At 43.9% G+C, this 23,383-nt stretch overlaps 1 protein-coding gene across 1 annotated transcript in view; it reads right to left on the reverse strand.

Annotated features, from left to right (window-relative positions):
• The window catches only part of LOC127581049 (tubby protein homolog), a 37,298-nt gene extending 28,397 nt beyond the window's left edge, over positions 1–8,901 (reverse strand). Inside the window, exons 1-3 of the mRNA XM_052035108.1 lie at positions 8,881–8,901; positions 4,485–4,696; positions 1,606–1,835 (exon numbers count right to left, since the gene is read on the reverse strand). Of these exons, the coding sequence (XP_051891068.1) occupies positions 1,606–1,835; positions 4,485–4,696; positions 8,881–8,901 (463 nt within the window). The remainder of the gene's footprint in view (positions 1–1,605; positions 1,836–4,484; positions 4,697–8,880) is intronic.
• Between the last annotated feature and the right edge of the window lie 14,482 nt (positions 8,902–23,383).

Consider the following 23,383-nt stretch of genomic DNA (forward strand, 5'->3'; position numbering starts at 1 on the left):
CCTCACATGCATGTGGGACAAGCAGTAAACATAGATTACAACCTGAGCTGGAGTGGGGAGATGCTCTTTGCTTGTCATGCTGTTGCTGCTTTCAAAATAGGCTGACATCCCTGCAGTATTTTTGTGGTAAGAAATGAGTCAGGGTTTAGAAGTGAGATGATGCTGAGTTAAATTCATGATATTGCCGTTGCAATGAACTCTTTTGTTTATTTCAGTTGGCGTGGTTATTGGGTTGGCCCATCCTACACAAGGCACACCAAAGCATTGCACTGTGGCTTTTCAATCCATTCCTATTAAGCCCAGTCTGCAAAAGCAAAGTTTAAACCCTACTGCCCATAGGTGGGCTATGGGAGCATCGTGTGTGTGCGGTATCCTGATGTTTGTAAAATGCAGTGGAGTTAACCTGCTGATGGAAATGCACTGGGTTCAGATGCTAACGTGTGAGGTGTATTGAAGGGCAATTCAATCAAGGTATATGTGAATATAATTCCTAAATTCCTCAGGGTTCCTCCAGTTTCTTGTCCCACCTGAAGAAAACAGCAGAGATCTGGTTGTGCTACAACTGCGAACCTCTTGATGGTTTTGTGGAGGGACAAACTTCCATCTACTCCTCAGAAGATAAACAATGGCCGGAGATTGAGGACAGAGGCAGGAACTCCCTCAGGGTGATGAGTGAGTGGAGGCTAATAGGTCTCTATGGAGTGACAGCAAGTGCACAACCAGGGCTGTTGGGGCAAAACTTCAGAAGGTTGTCTGATTGGTTCCCTTACATGGTGTAACTGCAGTTAGTAGCCTGTCCTTATTGCAGTTCATAACATTTTAATTAATTATGCTAACACATCATTGAACTTAGGAAAATGCAATGGGGTCCAAATCTAATGCCAGAAGGCAAGCTTCACCTCCCACTAACACTGGTAGATGTGTTGAGAGTATTTGTTTTTCTAAGAATAACTCCCAGAATCAAACAATCACACTCAATATCAGTCAATCTGCAACCTCTACTTTCAAGAGGAATGGTCTCAACATCACGATCAGGCCAACGTGGAAGGGTGAGGATCAACAGATTTCTGGCCCTGCCCTCCAGTACTTCTACACTGGGCTCCTTGCTTCTCAGGCATGTCACTCATTGGTGGCTTAGCCCAGCCCCAGAAAGGCAAGCACAAGTTCAATGTGACACTCCGGCAAAATACTGAGGGATCGCTGGCCTTTGGGAGACGTCTTTGGGCATGATGCTCAACTGATCTCAGGAAGACATATAGAATGCCACAGCACCATTTCAAGAAGAACAAGGCAATTCTTCTCTCTGTTTTAACCGATATTTATCCCCTATCCATCATCACAAACACCGATGAGCTGCCTGTTATTATATTGCAGCAAGTGGGAGGTTACTATGTGCAGACTGAGTTCCAATACCACAAAGGCACTTCATTAACAATAACCTGAGAGGTTCTGAGATCATGAAAGGTACTACATGACTGAATGCTTTCTTTTTGTCTCAGAGCTCGCCATTTTGGGGCACAGATATAGTGCATATTATGTTTCCATATTAATTTGTATAGAAGAACATGCACTACTGGGCTCCAGAATTGGGTGGGTCCCACATACCTTGCTGCTGCTTTTTGCATGCTTTTCCAACAGTGAAATAGGATGCTGGGTTCTCCTTCTTCTTCTTGGGGTCCTTGATGAACTTGGCATAGGGATCTTTCTCTGGCTCAGGATCCTCCGCCTCCGCCCTTGGTTTCTTCTTTCTTGGCTTCTTATCTGCAACTTCTTTTTGTATGTGGTGTGTACGCACATCAGGAAAGGGGGAAGCAAGCAACGCCAAGGGTGAGAGACTTCCAGAGCAACAGAAAAGGCACTTTTCGGCAAGGTGGCACTAGGTCTAAACCAGAGGTGGTAGAGATCGACTGAAGATCTGTTCAGCTGCTGGTACGGGTGGAAAATAAAGACACCCAGTTCACACACCATGAGGAACAATGGGGGGCACAGTGGCGCAGCAGGTAGAGCTGCTGCCTCACAACCCCAGAGGCCCGGGTTCAATCCTGACCTCTGATACTGTCTGTGTGGAGTTTGCACATTCTCCCTGTAACTGCATGTGTTTCACCTGGTAACTCCTGTTTCCTCCTACAACCCAAAGGCATACGAATTGCTAGGTTAACTGCCCAGTATAAATTGCCCCTAATGTGTGGGTGAGTGCCAGAATCTGAGGGGGAATTGATGGGAATGTGGAGAAAATTCAGGGAAAAATTAAAATTGAGTCTATGCCAAAAATCCCATTGTTCTGTGAACTGACATAGACTCAGTGGGCAGAATGGACTTATAATCTGTTTTAGGAAATATAGTACTTAAAACAGTTTGATAAAGAATGTATGCTATAATAAAGGACTACATAAGATGTACTCAGAAGAGACTGAATGCTTCATTAGGAGATGATCACACTGATGTCCTCTGTAAGCTCTATACACAAATAGAAATTGCATAAATTACTTCCATTGAATGCTAACTTTTAACTAAATTCAGAACAAGTGCTGCTAAAGAGGCAATGTGATCTCTGTCAAATCGTATGCTGATCAGTCAAATTATTAATGAAAATCAAAATGACTGCAGATACAGCAAATCTGAAATAAAATCAGAGAATGCCTGAAATTGACAGCAGATCAGGCAGATTCTGCAGAAAGTGAAAAAATGTTAACAGTTCAGGTGAAAGATCCTAGAGAAATGATAACTCTGTTCCTCTTTCCACAGATGCTGCCTGACCTGCTGAGTATTTCCAGCACTTTCTGTTTCTACTTTCCACCAGTGCAGTTTATGTACTTTCTCCCTACTTCTGTTTTCTCCCAATTTTCACTGAAATTCTCATTTCTCTTTCAATTATCATTCCTGACGTATTAGAACAATAAGAAACGTGCTTGCTATTTCCACCAGCACTGATTCATCAGTCAAATTTTCACAGATTTTTGTTTACTTGAATTGTAATCTCAAACTTCCAACTTTTAAAAGATTTATTTGAGATGCTTTTAGTCTTTTTTCTCTTGCTGGGTGATTATTACTCCATGTTATCTGTTTCACTCATTTTCAACATAAAATGTAAGGAGTAAATCAGTTCATGAAACCAAGTAAAAGATGGGTGGATGGAGGGAGCAAGAATTCCCACTGTTCTCGTGGAGAATGACAACATTCACAATCATTTCTTCTCCTCAGCTCGCTCTCGAATGCTCCTCATTCCTGCACATATTGTCCACGGGTTTCAAGCTTAGAAGGAGGCTATTCTCCTCTCATGCCAGTTCATTGAGATAGTTTTCCATTTCCCTATTCTTTCCCCATGGCTTTGAAAATCCTTCCCGAGTATAGAGGCTCCCCAGGTTACGGATGTCCAGACTTATGGAAATCCAACTTTACACAAATTCTCTCATATAGTTTTAAAGCCCTTTTCAAGATAGTAATAAGGATAATAAAATATTTCTTGGCAATGATTAATGACCAGAAACAGTATATATATTCCACTAGTTTATTTATGGGTAGCATTAGGGTGAATATTCATGAAGTGAAAGATTTATAGCAAGTGTATGTAGAGTAATACAACATGGGTTACTGCAGAAATAGGACATTTCCGACTTGAGGAGAATTCGGCTTACAGACAGTTTTCAGGAACAGAATCTTTACATAACCGGGGATTGCCTGTATTTATCCAGCTACCTCTTGAATCTTCTACTGAATCTGCTTCCACCAACCTTTTGGGCAGTGCAGACAAGAAATTCTCACAAACTCTCATTGGTTTCCTTCGTCAGTGTAAATCCAGTATTTGTGTTAGATTTAGCTAGAAATCTGGTTGGAGGGCAATTTAATAAACATGATCCCAATTTGCCGAAGCACAGAGCAGAAGGATTCTCTTGGTGGCCACCTATAGGATAGACTCATTATCTCTGAGAGGACCTAAGACCTTTCCCCATCCAAGACCACAGGAGATGAACCCAAAGGAGGAAAGGGACCCTGTGTTTTCCATTGTTTCCTGTTTCCATTTCTTGGAGGAGGTCACCATGCATTCACTTAAGAAACAATGGAAATGGTCATTCTAGTTGTTGCATCCCATTGTCACAATTCCATGATGCTGGCAACATCATACAACCTCCCCTGTTTTTCCTACATCATTGAATCAAGGTAGCCTATGAAACCATATGGGACAACACAGGGAAACCTGACCATGAATGCCTTTCCCCTGACTGATGACAGGGTTTCTGTGTATTTTGCAATAGTTCTTGACCTCACGAAAGGTAGTGATGTTGGGGACTTATTGTGGACATTCAGTTGTCAAAGCCCATTTCTAGTGATCATTTGCATTCTTTCTTAAGTGATTTATAGAGGGGACTTGGCCATGGCTTTCAATACAAACACCTTTCGACTCTGGTGGGTGAGAAGAATAGAAGCTTGACTCTTTTGTCCTGGGAAATAAACACCTTGCTCAGAGAACTCGAAAGAGGCTTTACCAGGAGACGCTGTACAAGTCTGCAAATTCATCCCCGTTACAAGCTAGTGACCAAAGCATCTTACTCTGGTTTATAGTCTTTGCTTCAGCCAGTGGGGTCTGTTCGTCCGTGCGTTTTGTCCTGACCTTCTTCGGCTTCTTGTCCTCAGTGTTGGATTGAACCATCTGAGGCTCCTGCCGTTTCTTTTTCTGTTTCTGCTCCAGTAGCGCACGCTGTGTGGACAGGAAGACAACTTTCAATGGGCATAGATTCACATTACTGAGAGCAAGATATATCCAGAATCAGATGAGGAGCCAAGGTGTATCTTAAGACAGCAATGGGTAGATTTTTGGATAATGAGGGATCAATGGTTATGGCGATCAGGCAGGAAAATAAAGTTCAGGATAGCCTTGATCTCACTGAATGTCAAGGTAGGTTCAATGGACTCCAAGTCCTAATCCTTCTCCTCTTCCTTATGTTCTTAGATAAAGACAGTATTGTAGTTCCAACGGTTCTCCCATAGGTCAGAAACATGGAGTCAGGGCCAAGTAACAGAATGGATAGACAGCTGGATACAGAAGTAAATGGAGAGAAGGGAGGTGGAACCAGGTGGGGCCATCAACATTGTTCGTTGTTTACATAATTGAATTGCTTGGGAAAATAATATCAATATTTAGTGATGGCACCAAGTTGGTGTTCTGATCAAATATGAGAATTCAGAACTACTGTGTGAATGGAAAATTAATTTCAATAAAGGTGAAGTGCGTTTTGGTAGGAGGAATAAGGCCATATAATCCATGGAAAATAGGTGACTATATGACAGAAGGGTAAAGAGGGTGCAGATCACTGATCATTTCAAGTAACAACGCAGGTTAAGGAAGCCACAGAAAATGCCAACAAGTCACTGAGATCTAGTTCCAGAAAAAGTAGAATTCAAAAACAAATATGTTCCAAATTTACACAGTACCTTGGATAGACCGTGAGGTATTGCGCACGGGATATTTTAATCTCAGCCAATGATGTCTGAGTTGGTGAAGCCAAGTGGTAAATAGAAGAGTGATGCCTTGGGTACATTTTCTTTAGTTTCCTTCATTGATAATGGAAAAAATTGGATTGTATCAAATTAAGTTGCAAAGTAGCTTGCTCAGTCACAGTTTCATAACTGTGGCATTCTTGATTTGGGTTTTTGTAAACCAATGGGATTACTGGCCATTCACAGCTACAGACAGGAGAATGAATGAATGCTCTGACTCTGAAGACAATGGACAGTTACAGCATTACAAACTAGCCAGAACGTCCAAAGCTAGTGGATAAACAGATAGAAAATGTGCTAGTCTCCAGTTGACAGTATTAGGTTGTGGAAAAATATTCTTTGCTCTATTGAATGCTCACTGGGATTCACAGAGCAAAAACTGACATTTATTTTTAGTCATGTAGTGCATTTGACATATGGATTCACTGAAGACATAATGTAACAAAGCTGTACTCGTTCAGCACAATGAAGTGCTTCATTATATAACATTCGTGGGGTCAAATCAGTTCCTGTTTAGTTCTGTATTCCAGATGCTTATTAGAATTAAGAAATTCCGCACTATATTTTCACTAAGCCACTGACCTATTGAAAGCTGGTTGTTCCAAGATTCTCAAGACATGAAGAAGTGTGCTTACAGTCACATCTCACCGGAATCAGACAATTTAATATTGTCCAGATGTCAACCAATGCTAAGATGTAGCACCCTCTTAGTCAGAAGGTGACTGGGTCCAAGCATTACTTTCGAGACTTGAGGAAAAAATCTGGGCTGACCTCCCAACCTGTGTTGAGGAACCACTGCACTTTCAATGGTGCCATCTTTGGGATGAAAGATTAAACTCTATGACCTTGTTTATCCTATCAGGTAGTTGTAAAAGATCTCATAACGGTGTGAAAAAAAGAAGCCCAGTTCTCGCATTACTTAGCTCAAAACCAACATTACCAAAATGTTGCCTGGTAATTACCGTGCAACAGCTTGTGGGACTTGCTCTTCACAAATTGGTTGTTGTGCTTCTTACAACTCAAGAGCAACTACACTTCAAAAGTAAAGCACTCCAGAATTTCTTGATTCATGAAAACCATTGCATAATGCAATATCTAACTTCTTAGGTTGAATTTTCCCAGTGTCAGCTCAATATCGTGAGCTGTAGTTCCAATTTAATAATCTTGATTGATATCGCATGTGGAGTGTAAAGGTATTACGTAGAAGTGGGACAGAGTGCATGGACAGGATGTGCTAGCTCAGAAAGAAAACCAAATGAAGCCACCGGCTCCACAAATCTGCCACAGGTGCATTTAGATTTTAACACAGAGATCAGAAAATGAGGCGGCCCAGAAGAGCCTGCGATAGTTCTTTGAAAAAAAACTGCCCAATCAGCCCCACGAGCCTGGACGTCCAGAGTTAAGAGCAGCTTTTCCTTGCTGCTATCAGACTTCTGAACCAATTCCCTCTTTCATACCCCCTTCCCAGTGGTACTGCCACGATCTCAGACTCTTCACTCTACCTCTCTCAGTTATTCCGTTATTGTCACTTCAGTATTTCTTTTGCACTAGTTCAGATTGCACTACAATCTTTGCACCATTCTGCTGTTCTGCATGTGTCATTGTATTTATTGTTGTATTTCTTATTACTGTTATTAGTATACTGCTTACTGTGAGCTTCATGTGAACAAGGCATTTCATTGCACCCTGGTGTAAATGACAATCAACTAATTTAATCTAATCTTTCCTCAGATCTCTGCACATTTCCCTTCTTCTTCTTTGAACGTGACTATTGCATGTGTTTTCACCACTGTGTAAAAAACCTGTCTTACAAATCTCCTTTAGACTTTCCCCCTCTCAATTTACAGCTAATACTCTCCAATCCAGGCAACGTCCTGGTGAATCTCTTTTGCACCCTCTTCAAAGCCTCCACTTCCTTCCTATTGTTTGATGACCAGAACTGCACACAATACTCCAAACATGGCCAAGTTTTATACAGCTACAACATGACTTCCCAACTTTTATACTCGACATCCCAACCGATAAAGGCAAGCATGCCGTACACCTCCTTTACCATCCTATCCAATTGTGTTGTCACTTTCAGGGAGCTATGGACCTGCACCCCAAGATCCCTCTGTACATCAGTCCTAAGGGTCCTGCCTTTTACTGCATACTTTCATCTTGCATTTGATCTCCCAAAGTGAACACCTCACACATGTCCAGATTAAAAATCATCTTCCCAAATTTCCAACTGATCTATATCCTGCTGAATCCTTTACCAACTTTATCTTACTATCCACAGCTTCACTAATTTTTGCATCATCTGCAAGTTTACTAATCAGATAACCTACATTTTCACCCAAATCATTAATATATGTTACAAACAACAGGGGTCCTAGAGAAACAGAAGAGGCTGGAATCCAAATGAAAACCACGATGATGCTGGAGGAACTCAGCAGGCCAGGCAGCATCCGTGGAGAAAAGCAGACGGTCAACATTTCCGGTCGGGACCCTTCTTCAGGACTGAAGATAGGAAAAGGGGAAGCTCAATATATTGGAGGGAAAAGCAGAGAAGTGATAGGTAGACAAAAGAGGGGAGGTGGGGTGGGCACAGGGTGGTGATAGGTAGATGCAGGTAAGAGATAGTGATGGGCAGGTGCGGGGGAGGAGGGGAGAGCAGATCCACCGGGCGATGGGTCAAAGGTAAGGAGAGAAGGAAAAAAAAAGCTGAGAAGAGGGAGATAGGCTAGGAAAGGGAAGAAGAGAAGAAGCATTGGTTGGGTGGGGGGTTGTGGGGGAGGGGGGTGGAGATTACTTAAAGTGGGAGAATTCAATGCTCATGCCGTTAGGCTGCAAGGTTCCAAGACGGAAAATGAGGTGCTGTTCCTCCAGTTTGTGCTTGGAATTCTCCTGGCAGTGGAGGGGGCCGAGGACTGACATATCAGTGATAGTGGGGGAGGGGGAGTTGAAGTGACCGGCAACGGGGAGATGCAGATCGCGGTTACGGACAGAACGCAGGTGTTCTGCGAAACGGTCACCTAATCTGCGTTTGGTCTCACCAATGTAGAGGAGGCCACACCTCGAGCACCAAATGCAGTAGATGATACTAAGGGAGGTGCAGGTGAATCTCTGTCTCACCTGAAAGGACTTTTTGGGTCCCTGGATGGAGGTGGTGTAGGGGCAGGTGTTGCACCTATGGCGGGGACAGTGGAAAGCTCCCGGGGTGGGAGCAGGATGAGTGGGGGGGGGGGGGGGAGGAGTGAAATAGGGAGTCACGGAGAGGACCCAGCACTGATCCTTGCGGAACACAACTGCCCACAGACCTCCAGTCAGGTAAACACCCCTTTACTGCTACCCTCTGTCTTCTATGACCAAGCCAATTTTGGATCCAGTTTATCAACTCACCATGGATCCATGTGACTTCATCTTCTGGACTAGCCCACCATGAGGAACCTTGCCAAATGCTTTACAAAGTCCACATAGACAACATCCACTGCCCTACCCTCAACAATCACCTTTGTCACCTCCTCAAAAAACTGTCAAATTTGTGACACCCTGCACAACATCATGCTGGTTACCCATGAGCTCTGCCTTCTGGACGGGACCATGAATGTGGGCTATTGCAGCCTGAAGCATAGGAAATCCTGCAGTGCCGGCAAATCTGCAATCCCATAGGGAGTTTACCACGATCAAAAACATTGTCACATCTATTCCCAATGTGGAAAATGGCTCCATAATGCAAGTAAGGTTCACGATTTGAAGAGCCTAGACAAATTTCTGAAGTATCGCAAGAAGGACTGGAAAACCATTATGTTGTACCTCAGGAAACAGGGATTTTTTTGCATACTTTATATAACACTGAAAAAGCCAGCAATGTACTGTTACATTTTGAGGCCCTGAATTCTTTCTCCCAAGAGGCTTTGAGCCAAGGGAAGGTTTTAGGCATGATATTTTGGTTAGGTATCAAGAGAGAGGAAGCAAGTCACACTGAGGTGCTGATCAAACACAATCTAATTTGCAGCTGTATAAAACTTTGTTTAGGCCACATCTGGAGTATTGTGTACAGTTCCAGTCGCCGCATTACAAGAAGGATGTGGAAGCTTTGGAGATGGTGTGGGAGAGGTTCGCCAGGATGTTGCCTGGATTAGAGAGTACTAGCTATAGGAAGAGGTTGGACTTTTCTCTGGATCATTGGAGGCTGAGGGGAGACCTGATAGAAGTATAAAAAATTATGAGAGGCGTAGATAGAGTAGATATTCAGAGTCATTTTCCCAAATACAGGAGGGCACAGATTTAAGCTGAGAGGAGTAAACTTTAAAGGAGATTTGCGAGGGAAGAGTTTTTACACTGAGAATGGTAGGTGCCTGGAACACACTGCCAGGGGAGGTGGTAGAAGCAGATGAATGGTTAAGAGGCATTTTGGCAGGTACATGAACAGGCAGGGAATGGAGGGATGCAGACCATATGCAGGCAGATGGGATTAGTTTAATTTGGCATCATGGTCAGCACAGACATGGTGGGCTGAAGGCCCTGTTCCTGTGCTGTACTGTTCTATGTTCTAGGTAATTGATTGCTGGGTTTGTTTAGAAAGCCTGTTTCTAGGTTCATATATGGGCTAGATCATGGGCTTTCAGACAGGAACAGCTCCGCACTAGGAGCTCAGTCAGAGAAATTACATCTACTTAGGACAGAACTTGGCCATACGATTCTGGGGCTCAGTGTCAAACCTGGTCCAAACCGTTAGGATAAATACCAGGTATGGCACATCTGATTACAGAATAAAGCATTTTTTCATCCTTCTCAAAACTTCTTCTGCATGAGTGTGACTGCTTCCACTTACTTATGTGGCTCAGTATCAAGTTTGGCTTAAGGATGCTCTGCAAAGTGCCTGGGGACACTTACATACATTAAAGGCATTACACAAACACAAGTTGTTGTTACAACACCAGCCTGCCTGCTCCGTCTTGGCCGAGACTTCCAATTACACGCTCAACCAAAGGCAGCTTTGTACAACGGTGCTTACAGGGAGCTAAGCTGAGCCAGGCCAGACAGACCATGCAAGACCTGTCGCTGACATTCATCGCATCAGTCTGGGCTAGATTGGACATCAGACTGCAGGACTCTAAGGCCAAATTCTAACCCAATGCGCCAGCCAGTGCCCAGGAGAGTGAGCTGATTTGCAATCTGAGTACAACGTAATTTAATCTGCAATAAATGTAAAAGAGATTACTTACCCGCCAGGCAGCAATGAAATGAGAGCAAAAAAGGAAATACAGAAGAATTAGTAAAATCAAGCTGGAGGAATAATAATGGAAATCTTTAACTGATGAGAAGAAAGGAGGGAAAATTTATAGATTGTTGCTGTGGCATTTCGCATACAGTATATGATAGCTAGGAGAATTTCCACCACCGAAATGTTTTTTTGGTGCTATTTATTCACCCTCCCTTTGACTCATGCTGTGCGGTACATATAAGGGTGTCTGGCTGGACACTAATTGATGTTAACATACGAACCTCTTCTACACCTCGCCTCGGCTTGTCACCTTGAAGTGTCCCATCATTTAGTGTACATGGATGCACAAGTATGAACAGTCAACAACTACACACACAGATCCTTCCACATGCATGCTTGAGTGCACACATGGGAAACGCATCTTCTCAGCTGGATGGAGACACAGGAAACTGCAGATGCTGGAAATCTGGAACAACACACAAAATGCTGAAGGAACTTAAAGGGTCAGGCAGCATCTATGAAGGGAAATGGATAGTTGACGTTTTGGTTGAGACCCTTCCTCTACACTGGAAAGAAGGAGAGGAGATGGCCAGTATAAAAAGGTGTATGTGTGTTGGGGGGGGGGGGGGGGGGGGGGGAAGGTGCTGGAGCAAGAGCTGGCAGGTGACAGGTGGATCCAGGTGAGGGAGGGAGGAGAATGAGAATGATGTGAGAAGCTGGCAGGTGATGGGTGGAAGTGACGAAGGGCTGAAGAAGATGGAATCTGATCGGAGAGGACGGTGAACCATGGAATAAAGGGGAGGAGGTGAGGAGGGGAACCAGCGGGAGAACTGTGTGGGTGATGGCAGGTGGAGAGGGTGGGGGAGGAGAAGGAGGTAGGCTGATGGGGCCGGGTGGATCAGGAGGGAAAGAGGGGGGGGGTGGGGGGGAGAGGGACAGAGAGGAGTGGTTACCGGATAGGGAATTCCCAGGTAGATGCCAGACTCTCATCAGCAGCACCCTATGAAAGCTACATTAGGCTGATTGGAAGGATTACCTAGACAGAAAGGTTCCAGGCTTCAGAATTAGATCCCTTCTGTTCCATAAGCAATGATATTCCCGAGTGAAAATCATTTCCCTGTCCCAGACTGCAAACTTAGCTACCAGATGGATTGACCCACCTTCAGAACTATCCTAACGGATCTCTTTCCAGTCATGTTTGTGCAACAGCTTTGTTTAATGAGCTCTGACAAATTCCCGTAGGCGCTGTAAAACATGTGAAATGATTGCAGGTGTTACAATGGTGGGAGTGAGATCAGGCTCTGAGGTAGGGGATGGTAATGGTGCTCAGTCCTAGTGGTCTTAGATCCTGGAGGATTTTAACTCCCTGGACCTGATCTGTAAGCTACAGGTGGGACTGGAAACGTGGCTGGCAGCCTGTAAAGCAAAGAGGGGAGCAAGAACAAGGAATGCCCAGTGGAGTAGGTAAAAGGCAACAGTATAAAGTAGGCAAGTATTGTGACAAATAACATAAATGACATAGAAGTGTCCAACTTTTGGGAAGGAATGCCACAGGTACAGATAAACAAAATCACTTTTTGCCTCAGTGCAGGTGGACAAAGAATAGTAGCAGACCAGTAAAGGGACAAGGTTACAATGTCACACAAATTGACTACAGTTCCTATGAGATGTCTGAGGTTCCACTGACCTTGACACACTTTTCTAGGACTAAGTCTGTTTCTTTCAGCAGATTCTCCCTCAGTCCTGCATCTCTGATCAGCAAGTGCCACAGATTACTGGTTACAATTATCGGCAGCAAATACCACTCTGTCGAGAATGTGTTGATCGTCTCCCTATTCATTTGACAGCTGAAAACATTGAATCTCTCCACCATTTCATTGCCTGGAGGGAGTTGCAGTAATTCTCAAAGGCTTTGAGAGCCTCTTTCAGCATCTCATTGTGTCTAAAGCTCTCTACCTCAATGACAAACCAGATAGAAAAGCATCTTCATTTTTGCTTTCTCCTCTCTATTACCCATTGCCAAACTTAGAGAAAATCTCTCCTTCCATTGCTTCCATTCACTTAGCAAATTTCTTGCCTCAAAGTTCAAGCTACGCTATCCGCCAACGTGCAGGTCTGCTGTCAAATGGAGGAAAACTTAGTCTGGTGTTTCCCGTCACTTGGTTATGGATCTATCATATGCTCTCTCAATGGGGATATCTTTATGTAGTTTTCTAGATAGACATGAGTGCAACATGTAATATCATACCCTGGGGATTTGTAAGGAACCTTGAATAGACAAGACAATTCTAATAATGTACAACTGTACTGCTGAATTACTAAGCTGAAAATTAAAACTTCAAAGAATGGTAAGAAGTACGAAACAAAGTTTGCTATATGTGTACCAGTTCCTTGATAACCATGCCACCAGCAAATGGAACTGATAACAGCAGAGTCATTGGTATTGGTTTATTATTGCCACACGTACCAAGATACGGTGAAAAGTTTTTGTTTTGTGTGCCAGCCAGGCAGGTCAGGCCATGCATAGAGGCATAGAGCACTACAGCACAGAAACAGGCCCTTTGGCCCATCTAGTCCATGCCGACCTGATCTTCTGCCTAGTCCCTTCTGCATAATTACACTGAAGTAGCAAACAGAAAACAGAATGCAGACGCTAGTGTTGCAGTTACCAAGAAAGTGGTAGGCAAATAAAGTGCAAGGGCCATGATAAGGTAGATTGGGAGATCAGGAGTTCAAGAGCTCATTGAAGTTGATGAACGTACAGGCTACTACTGATGTAGGTTCTACACTCAACAAGAAGCAGCTGCAAGATGAACATGCAGGAAGCTGAATGCTGGGGCAAAACTTCCTCCTGGACTGGATGACAGTAAGCAGGTGGGAGTATATTCTCCAAGCCATGTTCCTGGAGCTCTCACGGCAAAGCTGAGCTTGAAAGAGGCAGAGATGACTGTGTCAGTAGATATCCCTTGGATATCAACCTGGATACGTGCAGGTAAATGAAATAGGCTGATCAGTGATTTGGATGCCCATGATCTGAATAAGATACTGAAAAGGAACGCAAAAAGCTGGAGAAACTCAGCGGGTCAGGCAGCATCTATGGAGACAAACGGATAGCCGACATTTCAGGTCGAGACCCTCAGATGAAGGGTCAACTCTCCATTTCTCTCCAAAGATGCTGCCTGATCCGCTGAGCTCCTCCAGCACTTTTTATGTTGATCCAGATTCCAGCATCTGCAGTTTCTTGTGTCTCCGCTGAAGAGGAACCATTTCTGCATAGAAGACAATGTTGTGCTGGATCTGAGCAGTGCAAAAGCACCTTCAGCGTAGAATGGATGTTGGAATGTAGAGCTTGACCAGGGGCTTCTATCCGATGACGTTCAGCGCGACTTTTGGGAAACATCGGGGACTGAGGATGCCTTTTGAGATCAGCACCACACCTGCAGAGTTTAAGCAAATGCTGGTGAAGGCAGAGAGGTACCATGACAGAAAGATGAGAACCTTAATGAACAGATGCAGAGAGCAGCAGCTGAGACGCAACATGCAGAAAATAGGTTGCGGTGGCTCAGTAGTAATTCACTCAAACATCATCAGCACACTATCCACAATGCCTGCAATGCATTGCTTGATAGGGTGGTGGAGGCAAATTCACTGGGGGCTTTCAAAAGGGGCTTGGATGGGCACATGAATGAGAGGAAGATAGATGGATATGGGCATTCTGTAGGTAGGAGGGATTAGCTATGTCGGCAGGCCAAAGGACCTGTTCTGTGCTGTACTGTTCTATGTTCTATGTTAAAACAGTGGGAAGACAAAGAATGCAGTAAGAACAACCAGAGCACTGCTGAGAAAAGCAAAACCAGCACACACAGATGCAAACAGTCCCCCTAGCATATAGTACTGCCAAGGTTCCCTTCCAGCCCAACCCAGAGACTTCATCAGTTCTGACAAAGGGCCCCAGACCCAAAATATTAACTCTTTCTCCTTCCACGGATGCTGCCCAGTCTGCTGAGTGTTTCCAGCGCTTTCTGTTTTACTTCAGATTTCCAGCTTCTGCAAATTTTTGATTTTCTTTTCCAGAGCCCAGAACCATTGAACCAGAATAACAACCGCAGAGTTGCCAAAGTGTAGCAATGTAAATGATTTATACAGTAATATATATAATTGAACACACATGTTTGCTAGTTGTTCTCCTCCAAGCCAGCCTTATCTTGTGTCATTGTTTTGATTTTTGGCAAACATCATTTTGATTGATCTTTGTAAGGGCTGTGTTTGCAGACATGTGCACTCAGCAGGCATGAAGAACAGAAATAAATTTCCCAAAGGAGGAAAGTAAGCCTGCACGTTTTTCTTGCAAGTTATGATATAACATGAACCTACAGTTCCAACCCAAAGTAATCAGAGGAAGGGAAAAAAGGAAAAGCCAACATCCTACCGGGACAACTGAAGATGTCAGAGCTTAAATCAGGAGCTGTAGTGAGAATCCAGCTACTTCAATCAGTATTTAAGATGTCAACAATCACAACCTGAACCCTGTGAAATGAGGACTGAGGAAGGTGTTACCATAGGAACGGGTGCCATCTGAGGAAGAGGTTCAGGAGGTGTGCTGACAGAATACACACCATCACTCAACCAAATCACAAGGAACAGCTACCAGCCACAACCTGACCTAAACATCATGAGGACTGGTGCTGGAGTGAGATATATACATATTTTGGATTGGGAGCGTTTTGAAATTTTATGCTGTAATCTCAGCAGTTTAAATCAGACAGACATTAATACATGTAAGTTTATTTGGGACAATTAGAATGCCAGAGAATGGTGTCTCTGTTGTGTTACTAAGAACACTTGTAAACCAATAGGATGGAGGTCAGGAATGTAGCACCATTGTGTGCCATCTCCTGGTAGTACAACGGTTGAAAGCTTCGAGCATTTTGAGGTCAGAGAGCATTGACAAGATATAAGGCCCTCATGATGCAGGTTTGTAAGAAGCTCAAAGCCTTGACCTGTCTGACAAATAAGCCAAAGAATGTGACAATGAGAACAAGCTGCAGGTGAATAGCATAATGCTACAGGTTTAAGGAACCAGTGATGCAGATTTCAGTAGCAGATAGAACATAGAACAGTACAGCAAAATAACAAGCCCTTCAGCCCACGATGTTGCGCCGAACTAATTAAGCTTAATGACACCTCATCCCTTCTGCCTGCACATGGTCCATATCCCTCCACTCTCTGCATATTCATGTGCCTATCTAAAAACACCTTAAACGCCCCTATCGTATCTGCCTCCACCACCACCCCTGGCAGCGCATCCCAGGAACCTGTGTGAAAAATTTGCCCTGCACATTTCCTTTGAACTTTCCCCCTCGCAACTTAAATGCATACCCTCTATTATCAGACTCTTCGATCCTGGGAAGAAGATACCAGTAGTCTACAATATCTATGATTCTCATAATTTTATTTGCTTCTACCAGGTCTCTCCTCAGCTTCAACTGCTCCAGAGAAAACAACTCTAGTTTTTCCAACCTCTCCTTATAGCACATCACCTCTAATCCAGGCAGCATCCTGATAAACCTCTTCTGGACCCTCTCCATAGCCTCCACATCCTCCCTATAATGGGGTGATCAGAACTGAATGCAATGCTCCAGATGCAGCCTAACCAGAGTTTAAAAAGCTGCCACATAACTTCCTGATTCTTGAACTTAATACCTTGACTAATAAAGGCAACCATGCCATATTCCCTCTTTCCTGCCCTATCAACTTGTGCAGCCACTTTCAGGGAGTGATGGACTTGGACCCCAAGATCCCTCCGTACATTTACACTGTTAGGGATTCTGCCAGTAACTGTACTTTCCCTTTACATTTGATCTCCCAAAGTGCAATACCTTACACTTGCCCAGATTAAACTCCATCTGCCACTTCTCCATCCACATCTGCAACTGATCTGTATCTTGCTGTATCCTTTGGCAACCTTCTACACTGTCCACAATGCCACCCATCTTTGTATTGTCTGCAAACTTACTAACCCACCCATCCACATTTTCATTGAAGTCATTTATATGCATCACAAACAGCAGAGGTCCCAGTACGGATCCCTGAGGAACACCACTAGTCACGGACCTCCAGCCAGAATAAGACCCATCGACCACTACCCTCTGTCTTCTATGGGCAAAACAGTTCTGAATCCAAACGGCCAAGTCACCATGGACCCCATGCATCTTAATCTTCTGGATGCGCCTACCATGTGGGACCTTGTTGAAAAGGCCTTACTAAAATCCATGTCGACAACATCCACAGCTCTACTTTCATCAATCACCTTGGTCACCTCCTCGAAAATCTCAATCAAGTTAGTAAGACAAGTTAGAGGACAGAGTCAAATAATGATATCATGTTTCAGGTTTTGGTCATTTCTAGGAACAAAGGATTTCGGATTTACTCCTGTGAAAAATGAGGCTTGAGATCAAGCCCTTCTCTCCACAGTGTTTGCCCACCATACCTCATTCCTGTACAGAAGACACTGACTCCCTGGTGCGATTCGTTTCCCTCCTATTCCTCACCTACATTCTGCTCTTCTCTAACATTATCCAAAAACTAACCTGTTTCCCCATGTCTCACAATGTTACTTAGTTCTACATTGCCACCACACTATTGACTCCTCCACTTTCCCTAACTTGTCAGACCACTAGTGCTACACACAGAACAAAATGAGGGGAAATTTCCTCAAACTAAGCAGGGAAGCCATTGTCTTCAGACCCTACCACAACCAACCGCTGATTCCATCTGTCTCTCTAATGAACTGAAAGAGACTGTTTGCAACCCGGTGTTGTATTGACCTTGAGATGAGCTTCCAATTAAGTATTCATACCATTGCAAAGACCACCTGCGTCCACCCACAGTTCATCTGACCCTGAATCTGACCCTGTCTCAGCTTGTCTGTTTTTAAACCACTAGTCTACGGCTCTGTTATTTCCAGAATTGCCTATTTCCAATCAGCCTCTGGAGATTGTCTGATATTCCACCCTCCAGAAAACTATACTCATCCAAAACACTAGAGTTCCCATCTCAACTGCACCAGCTCCTATTCAGCACTCTCACCACTGCTCATCAACCTACACTGGGTCCTAGTTGAGCAATGCTGTGGTTTTAAAATTCTCATTCTTGGTTTCAAAACCTTCCGTACTCTTGCCCTTCGCCTCTGCACAATCTCTTCCCTCTGAGACAGCTGGACTCTTCCAATTCTCAATTCTCTGATTTTCATCACCCCAGCATCCACAGCGATGAACCTAAATCCAGGAATTTCTTAACTGAATCTCTTCATCTTTTCTCCCCTTCCTTTAAGACACGCTTAAAACTTACTTTTCTGACCATGTTTTCTAATCATCTGTCCAAACATCACTGCGTGCGGTTTGCTGTCAAACGTTGGAGATGCAAGAGGCTGCGGGTGCTGGAACCTGGAGCAACAAACAGTCTGACGGAGGGAACTCAGGGGGTCGAGCAGCATCTGTGGGAGGAGAGGAATTGTCAACGTTTCGAGTCGAAACGTCTCGAATCGTTTCCACAGCAGATTGTTTGTTGCTGTCAAAATTTGATAATTCTGCAAATTGCCTTGAGATATTTTACTACGTTAATGGTTATGTAGAATACAAGTCCCTTAAGTTGTTGATTCAATTCACTTTAAATCTGAAGGAACTATATTGAGACAAACACTTCAAAAAGACAAGGTCATTAGTAGTTTGAGAGTTAATAATCACCACAGGCTAAGTCTCAATCCTCTTAGAAGACAAGGGAAGATAAATCCTTCAGGCCCGACACACAACATTATTATCATTCCCAACTGTTGGCGAGTTGCTCCCCTCAATAAGAAACTGCTTCCCTTTCCCAAAAAACATTTTTATCATTTCTCTATAAACTCTGCACAGGTTTTCTAGAGCCCCAACCGTCACATCGTTTCTCACCTTCTCTCCGGACATCATTGGCTACAGGCAAAGAAAGGGATGGACAACCCTGTCAGAAACAGGCCCCTAGGGCTCTGTCAGTCCTTCAGAAAAGCTGCTTCATTGCAAAGAGAAATGGGAAATGAATAAACACTCAGCAGGAAGCGAGCTAAACCAGAGTTTTCAGCAGAGAGCAACAGACTGCATGAGCCCAGTGCTAAGTAGCTGGGTCACCAGGACAAATAGCCAGCTGAGGGAAAGCTCCCCACATAAGCAACCACCAGACCGAAGCTGTGCACAGAGCGATGTGGCAGGTAAAGCCGATTAATTTGTACATTAGTTACATCTGTGGATAGACCCCGCCCTCCCCATCACCTTTACTGTTCACTACAGCAGCACCAACATGATAAGCGCGTCTTTTAGTAGTCCCACTCTCCCTGCCCCCATCCTCAAACGTTTGCTGTTTGAGGAAGAAGTATTGTGCCACGCAGGAGGGGGTCTGAAGTAGTTTTCAGCCTCCAATGACATCAGTAGCAGCCAATAACAGTGGGAGTGAGATGTAGTGGGTAATTTTAACTGTAGAATGGGCAATATCAGATTGATTTCTCCTGATCTTAATTCCTATTGAAGTCAATTAGGGAAAATGGGGAGGGAGAAAGGTCCAGTGGAGGTTATCTGATTTTGTCTATTTTGCACTATTGTCCAATAGCAACAGCCTGTCCTGGTCAAATCACGTAGGTGTCGTCGCCAAGAAAGCTCACCAGCGCCTCTACTTCCTCAGGAGGCTAAAGAAATTTGGTTTGTCCCCTTTGACACTCACCAACTTTTACCGATGCACCATAGAAAGCATCCTATCTGGATGTATCACGGCTTGGTACAGCAACTGCCCTGCCCAGGACCACAAGAAACTGCAGAGAGTCGTGGACACAGCACAGTGCATCATGAAAACCAGCCTCCCCTCCATGGACTCTGTCTATACATCTCACTGCCTTGGTGAAGCAGCCAGCATAATCAAAGACCTCACCCACCTGGGTCATTCTCTCTTCTCTCCTCTTCCATCAGGTAGAAGATAAAGAAGCCTGAGGGCACGTACCACCAGGCTTGAGGACAGCTTCTATCCCACTGTGATAAGACTATTGAACGGTTCCCCTATATGATGAGATGGACACTGATCTCACGATTTACCTTGTTGTCACCTTGCACCTTATTGCACTGCACTTACTCTGTGGCTGTGACACTTTACTCTGTACTATTATTGTTTTTACCTGTACTACCTCAATGCACTCTGTACTAACTCAATGTAACTGCACTGTGTAATGAATTGACCTGTACGATCGGTATGCAAGACAAGTTTTTCACTATACCTCATTACAAGTGACAATAATAAACCAATACCAATATTACCCAGATACTTCTCTATGACAGCAAGGGGTTACAGGCCCAGTTTTGCTGTGGTTTTTAAATCACTAACAAAGTAGAACAACTAGTGTTTTGAAACCCACCCTACCTGGGAATATGAATTTATTGGTGATAACAAAGTTGGGTATTTGGAAGATGGTGCAGCAGTTAGTGCTGATGCCTCACAGCTCCAAGCACCCGGGTTTGATGCTGACCTCTGTGTGGAATCTCACTAAGGCCATCTGGATTTCTGCCTGGTGTTTCCACTTCCTCTCACATCCTGTGGGTGTGCTGATAGGTCCACTGGCCATGTAAATTGTCCCTGGTGTCAGCAAGCAGCAAAAAGAATCAAAGGGGAGTTGATGGGCATGTGTGAGAGAGAATAAGTTGCAAAGCTGCAGGAAAATAAGGAGAGGGGAATGGGACTGATGAGATAGTGCTGCTGGGAGCTGGCATGAATCTGATAGACTGAATGGCCTCCTGTGTGACTAAGTAAAGGATAAGCTATAAAATATTAATCTGGTTAAATCAGTGGGCTTATCCTGGTTTACCAATGAGTTTCTGCATGCGGACATACGTGATGATCCTTCAAGAGAGCAGTTTGATTGATAACAATACAGCTTACATTATGGTTTATGGGATAAAGAAAAATTAAACAATGGTATAGCTGAAGATGCTTTCTGCTCCTGGATTTAAATTTATCATAATTGTTACTTAAAATATTAAAATGTAGATATACAAAACAGATCAGCAAGCATATACCGGTAGTTCTGCTATAATGTGATAGTTATGTTCCTGAGATGTAGTTGTCTGCAAAGCAGATTTAAGCAGGTTTTCCCAATCGCAATTGTGCTTTAACCAATGAGGTCTGCATAATGTAAATATTGTTCCCTAATTCATCAACTGTGTTATAACCAATTCATGTTATAGCAGAACTACCTGTAGTTGAATAGCATTTTTTTTTTACGGAACCACAAGATGTTTTGCAATTCCAGCAAAACTCAAGTTGTACTTGTGTGATAGTTTTAAACAAAAAAAAATCACGCCTCAAAGTGGTTCACAGGGAACCAAATTAAATGGAACACCAGACAAAGTAGGAAGTATTATTAGGGGTGAATCAAAAGCCTAGTCGTATAATGGTTTGAGGACAGAGGAGAGAGGAGTCATGGAATCACAGAATCGTTCGGCACAGAATCAGGCTCTACGGCCCATTATATCCATGCTACCCATTGCACCCATCTCATGTGTTGATGAGGCTCTACGGGGCACTGGTGAGATTTCATATGGAATACTGCGTGCAGTTTTGGGCCCCTTATCGTAGGAAGGATGTACTGATGTTGGAGAGGGTTCAGAGAAGATTTATGAGGATGATTCCCAGAATGAAAGGGCTTACATACGAGGAGCGTATTTATTGTATTCATTGGAGTACAGAAGAATGAGAGGGGACCTCATAGAAACATTTCGAATGTTGAAAGGACTGGACAGAGTAGATGTGGCTAAGTTGTTTTCCTTGGTGGGTGAGTCCAGGACAAGAGGGCACAGTCTTAGAGTTAGAGGGTACCAAGTTAGAACAGAGATGAGGCGAAATTTCTTTAGCCAGAGGGTCGTGGATTTATGGAATTCATTGCCACATACAGCTGTGGAGGCCCGATCATTGGGGGTGTTTAAGGAGGAGATTGATAGGTAACTAATTAGTCAGGGTATCAATGGATATGTGGAAAAGGCTGGGAACTGGGGCTCGATGGGAATAGTTTAGCTCATGGTGAGGTAGCGGAGCAGACTCGATGGGCCAAATGGCCTACTTCTGCTCTTTTGTCTTGTGATCTTGTGATCCCTTTTAGCTGCATTAGGTCCACAGTTTTCTATGCCTTGGTGATTGTAGTGCTTGTCTAGATACTTCTTAAATGCTGTGAGAGTATCTGCCTTCACCAGCTCCTCAGGCAATGCATTGCAGACCCCAAGCACCCTCTGCATGAAAAAAATTTCCCCTCAGATCTCCCTTTGAACCTCCTACCTCTCACCTTAAAGCTTTGCCTTCTTGTGCTCGACACCCCCAATAATGAAAAAAAGATTTTTACTACCTAACCCATCTATCACGCTCATAATTTTATATACCTCAGTCAAGTCCACACTCCGTTCCCCCTGCCCAGTCTATCCAGTCTCTCTTTCAATGTGAAAGGCTCTGGAGAATCTCCCCTGCACCCTCTGCAGTGCAAGCACATCCTTTCTATAGTGTAGTGACCAGAACTGCACACAATGCTACAGGTGTGGCCTAACCCAGCTCATATGTTCTATGCCACGACCAATGAAGGCAAGCATCCCCTATGCCTTCTTCATCACTTTATCCACCTGTGCTGCCACTTTTAGCAATCTCTGGACTTGGACCACAAAGTCCCCCTGTTCATCAACACTCCCTTGGGCATTTACCCTTTACCGTGTATGACATATCTTTGTTTGCCCTCTCAAAATGCATCACCTCCATTTGCCAACACTCTGCCCAACTTCCCAGTTGAACTATACCATACTGTAGTCTTAGACAATCTTCCTTGCTATCTACGACATCAGCAATTTTCGTGTCATCTGCAAACTTGCTTATCATACCCCCCTACATTCACACCCAAGTCATTAATGTGTATAACGAACACCAAAGGTCCCAGCATGGATTATTGTGGTACACCACTGGTCACAAACTTCCAATCAGGAAAGCAACCTTCCACCACCACCCCCTGCCTTCTATTACCAAGCCAATTTTGAATCAGATTTGCCAGCCTGCCCTGAATCCCATGGGCTCTAACCTTCTGGAGCAGCCTACCATATGGGACCTCGGTGAGAGATGGCAAAAATCTGCGATGCAGAGGGATCTGGGTATCTTAGTACAGGATTCACAAAAGGCCCATATGCAGGTACAACAAACAATTAGGAATACGAATGAAATGTTATCAATTCGTGCTAGGGGAGCTGAATACATAAGTAGGGAGTTCTGCTTCAGTTACATAGATTAAAGAGATCACATCTGGAGTACTGCATACAGTATTGGCTTCCTTATCTAAGGAAGGTTATAAATATTTCAGACACACTTCAGAGAAGGTTCACTAGATTAATGGGTGGGTTGTCTTTTGAGGAAAGATTGAACAGGCTTGGCTTGTATATGCTGGAGTTTAGATGAGTGACAGGTGACTTGATTGAAACAGATAAGATTCCATATGGTCTTAACAGGTTTGTACTTGAATACGTTTGTATTATAGGTGAGATAGTCAACAACAACTGCAACTGTAATCACCAATTTAACTACACTCATCTTCAGGAAAGATGAGTCATTGGCACCCCTGACTGTCCACGACAAGGTCGG

The sequence above is a fragment of the Pristis pectinata genome, chromosome 20 (genome assembly GCF_009764475.1).
Source record: "Pristis pectinata isolate sPriPec2 chromosome 20, sPriPec2.1.pri, whole genome shotgun sequence".
Taxonomy (NCBI): domain Eukaryota; kingdom Metazoa; phylum Chordata; class Chondrichthyes; order Rhinopristiformes; family Pristidae; genus Pristis; species Pristis pectinata.